The following is a 7,260-nucleotide window of genomic DNA, read 5'->3' as shown; positions in this document are numbered from 1 at the left end:
GCTATCATTGGCTGTTCTGACGTTCTTTAAATTGATATGATCGGTTCCTTGTAAATAAAATAAATAAACTGAATAAACTGTTCCTCCCAAAATCTGCTTTGTTTTCATACTTTGTGTGTGTTCATTCAGAGATCATTTCGAGGCTTCAGATATACAGCTGCTGTATGAACTCAAAAGGATTTAAGTAGCTGCTACTTTTTTATTAATGCATTTTAATTTTACCCTTTTAATAAAGTAACTGCCCAAGGCTAAGGCTTTCTGTTTAGTCTTTTCCAAACTGATAAAAAAAACATAACAATATGATGTGTTTGCATTTGTATAAGTGCACCTTTATTTATTAAATTTTATCTATATAGCTCCAGATAACAAAACATATCTTGATATCTTGTATTTTTTCCATTTTATTTTGTTATTTAATGTGTATTTCTTTTTTTCTCATCTGCTGTGTTACACATCTGTAGCTGCTGTAACAAGTGAATTTCCCCAGTGTGGGATCAATAAAGTCTAAATCTTATCTTATTACATACAACATACTCATACTATCCTTCCGACAGTCACATTCAAAATACAAAAAGACTGTCTTGTTTTTTAGTTAATTGTCAATATAGCACCAGTCTTGTGTGTTTTATGTGTACCTCACCTGGTAGCGCCCCATGTACCACAGCTGAGTCCTTGCTGCAGCGATCATGAGTTTGACTCCAACCTATGGCCCTTTGCTGTGTGTCACCCCTCCCCCTCCCTCTCTCCCCTCTCTCCCCCTTTCCTGTCACTCTTCAGCTGTCACAATCAATTGAAGGCAACTCAGCTGAACCAGTTTATATGCAATAAATGTATGTGTTATAGGGATAATGCACCAATATTACAGCGTCTGTAATCACACAATGTGGCTCACACAGCTCTCCTGCACTATAGTGGCAGATAATCTCTCTACTATAACATATTCACTCTTTTTGTGTCGTCTGGTTTCTCCTGCTGAGCTAATTTTGCCCGAATGGCTTCTCAAGTTCTGATGTCGGGCAGAAAATGCCGAACTTGCAGCCGGCTGAGGACATGCAGGAGCTGGAGGACAATCCCAAAAAGACACCTGCTGCCTTTTCAGTGTGACGTCACAACTTTGGGATGTATGCCATGTTTGGACAGGGCGATCGAGTCCTGTGATGTCCCCACATATCACATGACTCACCCATCGCACCCTTCTCCCTTACACACTAGTATGACCGTGTGTGGCCCCGACTGTTGACCCCTGACCCCCGATGGCTGTGACAGGATTCACATTGCACTTGGACACGTACACACAAATAGATCACACTGTCAGAGAGAGAGAGACACTACACAGAAGGTGATTTCTCTCATGACGCTGCGTTGTATCATCCAAAATTAATACATAATTCAGTTTTCTCCAAAGATTTACTTCAATGTGAACATTCCTGACAGAAAATAAACCATCCGGCATGCTGTGCGTTCCTTTGGCTCACATCTGAACTCATGACATCTATCCCTTTAAATTTAGAGCTCAGTGGAGCTCACCTGCCCTCACACACACACTCCTGACACACTTTACCTGACACATGAAAGTTTATCTGGGATGTGACATAACGTCTGGTGGGTTTCTATCTGTGTCTCCAAGGTGTATATGAGTGTGATTTGGAAAAAGAACAAGTGCTGTGTAAATTAAAGAAGGTGTGAAAAGTCAGTTGAGCAAATTTTATTACATCTGATAACAATAATTCATCCTATCACGCTCCTTACTGCTTTTATGTGTGACTAAACGCTCTGTAGGGTATCAGCGCTGTACTGTAGACCAGTGCTGATACAGGGACTAAGTACATTTACTCAAGTAGACAAGTCTATTTTATTTCTTTGATCCTATCCTAAGTACTCTATTTTTAGATACAATTTTGAGGTATTTATACATTTTTTTCTGTTACTTTATATATATACTTTTACTTCACTAAATTTCAGAGGTAAATATTGTACTTCTTTCTCAACTATTTATTTAGAAATTACAATTACTTTGTAGATGTAATCTTCTTATAAAATATAGTTTGTTAAGGAGTATACTGTGTAAAGTATTTAACATTAACTTCCAATAAACACAATATATCATATCATTGAAACTGAATAGATGAAGTATATTCAACGACATGATATATATAGTATTAAACTCTAACAGTGCTTTTACTTTTTTATTTATATAAATTAATTATTATATAAATTTATACATATTTAAAGCACATTTGGCTCATAATATGTAACTACTTTAATTTACTTTTAATTATTTTCTACTTCTAAACAACATATTTAAATGTATTGTATGCAAACTATTGCTACTTTTACTTAAGAATCTAATACCACTGGTGGTGAAATGGCCATAAGTCAGTTTGAGAAAATAATCAATAATAGTGTAGTTATTATTCCTCCTGTCAAAGACAAAAAAATACCTACTTTTTGTTTTTAATTAGACCTAACATTTATATCAGTTTAAAATCTGTTTAGCCGATACGTTTCCCCCATAATCTCTCCATACTTTAAGCCTCCTTACTGGTAAACGACAGTATGAAAGCAGCTGTTATTGATTGTTTCTATAAAAAACCATCAGCGGTAGTTTTCCACAGCGCGCGCGCTAGGTCATCAACTGGATTAACTACTGAATGGAATAGCGCGAGCTCACCGTCGCTGGGTGACGGACGAGAACCAACAGGTGTTCTGGAATATGTAAATGTGTGAAAGTTCGCGGGCTGTGATTGGCCGGCGGCGGGAGCTCGGCGCGAACTGATTGGTTCCCGCGAAGGGGCACGTAGCAAGCGTGGAAAAGAGCACGAGCACGTCGGACCACGAGAACGCCCCGTGCCAGCGTGAGTGATGACGCAATATGACGCAGGTTGTATATAAATCGCAGTGCCTCGCGAGGGAGCAGTTAATGGATCAGTAGAGAGAAACAACGTCGGATAAAAGTTTATATTTATTATTATTATTATATATATTTAACGCGTTTAATTCTGGATTTGTAGCCTTGATTTCGGTAAAAACGCACTTTTAACTGTTTCTTTAGCTGACGACTGTCGAGAGAAAGATGAAATACATTATAGGAATTGGCGGGTAAGTGTTTTTTAATTTTAATTAATCGACTAACATTGTTGTTTGCTAACAAAGTAGTGGTTCTGATAAAGTTGTTTTAACGTGTATAACTGTTAATAGTGTCTTTATATAGTTATTATCCCTTTTGGCCACATGTGTAATCAGCTGCGCGCCAGAAAGTGCAACAGTGTGTTGAATCGGTCTTAAAGCCATGTCCGGTTTGTCTGGTTTGTTGGTTTGTTGTCATCCATTGAGCGGGACATTTGAAAATTCACCGCGAGATTCAGTTCAAAAGTGGAGGGAGATTTAATATTAGTATTGTCCACAACTGTTTAATGTTGCCATCATTATTCTCTCTATACAAACCTTAAGTTAGGTAATGACACAGTTTTATTGCAGTCTATTTTGGCTGATTTTATTAAAACAAAGCAATGTGCTTTTTATTCAGAACATTTCTCTATTAAAACGATGCAACTGTGAAACATTCATCACACACATACTTTTTTATTATATTTAACTGTTTTATGAAAATGTGACTTTTTGGACCAAATTAACTACACTTTGCATTATAAAATGTAAACAATGGGTGACACATGTTCTCTGGAGGAAAGCTGGCGGGTTCTTTTTTTTTTTTTTTTTTTCTACTAAAAAAATAATTTAGTTTTAAACCATAATTGTAGCTGAAAATAAATTAATAATGAGCATTTTATCACCTTTTTGTTTACAGAGTCACTAATGGTGGGAAAACCACCCTGACAAGTAATCTGATCAAGACGTTGCCCAACTGCTGTGTTGTGCACCAGGATGACTTCTTCAAGGTGAGTTTTAGTGATTGGATAGTAAAGCTGTTTTATTGGTGTTACTATTTCCTCTATGAGCACTGCATGAGCATTGCATGTAAGTAAAGTAAAGTAGTGGCTTCTGTAATTGAGTAATCTCACGTCCCACACACTCTGTTCTCCACAGTAAATATGGAAATCACCTTGATGTCTATGCAACATAGTTTCTTTCCCTCGTTGTCTCTTCTCACTGCATCGGTCGTGATTTTCCTGCCTTTTATATCCTTTTAATGTCTTTTTAATAATTGTCTTTGTGTACTGTGAAAGCCACCTAACAACAAGCTTTAAAAAACAACTTATGGTCACAGTGTCTATTTTCTCCTTCATCTCCTTTAACACCTTCATATTATATAGAGCATTTCTGTCTTTCCCCAATTTCACTGAGTCTGTACTTTTATAAATGGCTTGCTTTATTTTGTGCATGCCTTTTGGTGTGTGTCTTTTTTTTCTCTTTCTCTGGCATTGAGTGGGATCTGCAAGTGTTCAGAGCTGTGAGGTTGCAGCAATGTTTTATTGGTGACTGTTATTTCAGAAACCTGATCAGATAGAAGTCGGAGAGGACGGCTTTAGACAATGGGATGGTAAGACTTCACTGAAGACTGCCAATGACTCGTTGTTTACCCTTTAGTGTCGTATACCCCCAACAACACATACGTTATATCCATTTAACATGCACAACATTATATTAACATTACACTGATAATAACCTTCAGTAACTTGAAGGTAAATACAAAACAATTTTTTATATCTTCCACTTGTATCCATTCTAATTCATTATGTCCTTTCCGTTGTTTTCCTTTCTTTTCATTCCTGCTCTACAGTGATCACAGCTTTGGATATGGAGGCCATGACAAACACGGTAAAAGGCTGGATGGAGAACCCAGTGAAGTTCGCCCGTTCCCACGGCGTCCCTCTGTCCTCTGCGTCCAGTGTGACCAACCCTGATGAGCAGACCCACATCCTCATTGTGGAGGGCTTCCTGCTGTACAACTACCCGTACGTTTGGTTTTCGTTCTCATAGTTTAACTCGTGTGCCAGCTTTAGAGGAAACGTAGCACCGTCCCAGAACAACAAAGACTGACCTGTAATGATTTTACATATAAACTGGTTCAGTTAATAAGAAACTTAATCTGACTCTAAATTGAATTGGGTCACCTCACATCACAGAAGTTTCTTTGAAGGGCAACGGGTCCTTCTCGCTAATTCTACAAAATTCATGACAACAAACATTGGCCAGGCGGTGTTATTTCTGGAGTGTCACGTGGTTATTTTGCATGCTTACCACTGGTACACTCACATGGATGCAGACTTGGGCGGGTCCTGCAGATAGAGATAAGGGTTTCAGCAGAAAGAGGCTCTCTGAGTTGTCCTTAAAGCTGGCTGCTGGGTGATCGGTACTCTGTGTGCTACGGCTGAATGTTGAGCATGCTGCAGAGATGCAGATAAGAGACTATGAACAGTTGCATAACGATGCTCCTCTGCTCTGGTTTGGTTGAAGACATTATGTATCATTATTGATGACCTTGTTCATCTCCCCTGAAGGCCCCTGCTGGATGTTTTCAACAAGTGTTACTACATCACGATTCCCTATGAGGAGTGCAAGAGAAGGAGAAGGTGAGGATACACAAAAAGGATTTGTTCTTATTGTTAGTCTTTACCTTTTTTACATTTTAATGGCTACATTCTTACATTTCTTTTTTTTTTTTTTTTTTTTTTTGTCAACAGTTTCTTTTTCTCCAATAATCCTGTCATAGCAAATGCACATTTTCTAACAGTGTGTTTTATTATTTTCAGTACAAGACAGTACACCGTCCCCGACCCTCCCGGCCTGTTTGATGGCCATGTGTGGCCGATGTACCTGAGACACAGGAAATCAATGGAGGAGAGTGGCTTGAATATAAGTACGTTAATATTCTTTTGAAAATTCAGTGTAATCCTTTTGGGGAGAAACTGTTTGTTGATGATTTTCAAACTTCTGCCTAACTTGTCAACTTTTTCATGTGTTGCAGAATACCTGGATGGTTTGAAGCAAAAAGAGGAGATCTACAACCAGGTGTACGAGGACATTCAGAACAACCTGCTCAATCGTTCATAGGTAAGAAGACAGATTAAGAGTCATTGCTTCTAATTTGAAAGAAATTACATTTAGTGGTTTCTATAACGGTTTATTTTCTGTAGCAAAAATATTCTGCTTTTGAAAAACGTGAAAAAAAAAGTTAACCTAAACAAAGTGCATGTTGTCAAAAATTAACGTGTTATTTTCTGTGTTTCTTGCAGCAGGAAGACTTCCTCTCCATCCTTGTACAGAATTTGTAAATAGTCCCATGGATTTTTGTTTTTTATGAAGTTTTTCTAATTTTATTCTTTGTATATGCGACAAAGCAATGTTAACTTATCATTGTCTTTTTTTATCATCTTCAGATGATCTATATTTTGTTTTTCCTTTTTATGTGATTGTTAAACGGATCGTTAGTATGTTACTGTGATATTAAACCACTCACTTGTACTGGACCAGTTGTCACTTTGTCCTACAAATAAATGAATTAGTAGCTGTTGATATACAGTACACAACAATGTCTATACTTTTGTCATCAAGTAATGTGTGTGTGTGTGTGTGCAGACCTAAAATACAGAATACTACATACCTTTTTATAATAATAAATACAGATAATCATGACTTAGGTCATGTATTAATTGTGTGGACACTGGTCTTCTGGAAGCAGCTGACTTTTATTGTCTATAACTTGACCTTGTTCCAGGTCTTCATATGAATGATTCCAAATTTTAAAAATAGGTTATCTTTCTCAATGTGTACACATGATAAGGTTGTGGTTTGGCAGGAATAAATATCTTTCCAGGTTGTGAGAACCAGCAGGCTTTGATGTTTTGTTGGGTTGTAGCTAAAGAATTATTCTACCATTTAGAGGAGATATTGTACCTGTAACTAAGATTTTAATTAAAGTAATTTTCTTGATTATATCAGAAGGCAAATAGACTCAACAGTAACTGTGCCTCTCTGAGTCTGAATACACGTACAGTTAATCTGAAGCATATTTAAGTTAACTTTTTGAAATTAAGACAAATTAGATGGTTGGGTGTGTTGAAGAAAAATCATTCCAGTCCAGTTAAGGTTTGCTGTGGTGGTGTCAGTTTAATAAAGCGTGCCGGCATCCTGGTGAACTTACATACACAGAGCAGGTCTGAGTAGGTAAGCAGACCCAGAGCAAATGAAACAAGGTACTTTTATACATGGACAATACAATAGACAGTATGTAAATGGTATTCAGTCACCAGATGTTACATGATTAACATCGGAGTCAGAGGGAAGTAAGACAAAAGGTAG

General features: G+C 37.3%; 1 protein-coding gene across 3 annotated transcripts; it reads left to right on the top strand.

Moving 5' to 3' along the window:
* Positions 1–2,909: 2,909 nt before the first annotated feature.
* mibp (muscle-specific beta 1 integrin binding protein) lies at positions 2,910–6,491 on the top strand. 3 transcript variants are annotated; one of them, XM_051377303.1, is made up of 8 exons: positions 2,910–3,099; positions 3,806–3,896; positions 4,450–4,498; positions 4,739–4,913; positions 5,460–5,531; positions 5,712–5,818; positions 5,927–6,012; positions 6,195–6,491. In XM_051377303.1, exons 1-7 carry the CDS (start codon positions 3,074–3,076, stop codon positions 6,010–6,012), a joined length of 606 nt encoding a protein of 201 aa, XP_051233263.1. In that variant the 5' UTR covers positions 2,910–3,073; the 3' UTR covers positions 6,195–6,491. The 3 variants fall into 3 exon arrangements, with proteins under 3 accessions (XP_051233263.1, XP_051233265.1, XP_051233264.1); XM_051377305.1 differs by lacking the exon at positions 4,450–4,498 and having other exon boundaries at positions 2,912–3,099; XM_051377304.1 differs by lacking the exon at positions 2,910–3,099 and having other exon boundaries at positions 3,818–3,896; positions 4,045–4,498.
* Positions 6,492–7,260: the final 769 nt, after the last annotated feature.

The sequence above is a fragment of the Dicentrarchus labrax genome, unplaced genomic scaffold, assembly GCF_905237075.1.
Source record: "Dicentrarchus labrax unplaced genomic scaffold, dlabrax2021, whole genome shotgun sequence".
NCBI classification, from domain to species: domain Eukaryota; kingdom Metazoa; phylum Chordata; class Actinopteri; family Moronidae; genus Dicentrarchus; species Dicentrarchus labrax.
Note: the sequence above shows the minus strand (reverse complement) of the source record. Positions and strands in the feature narration are given on the sequence as shown.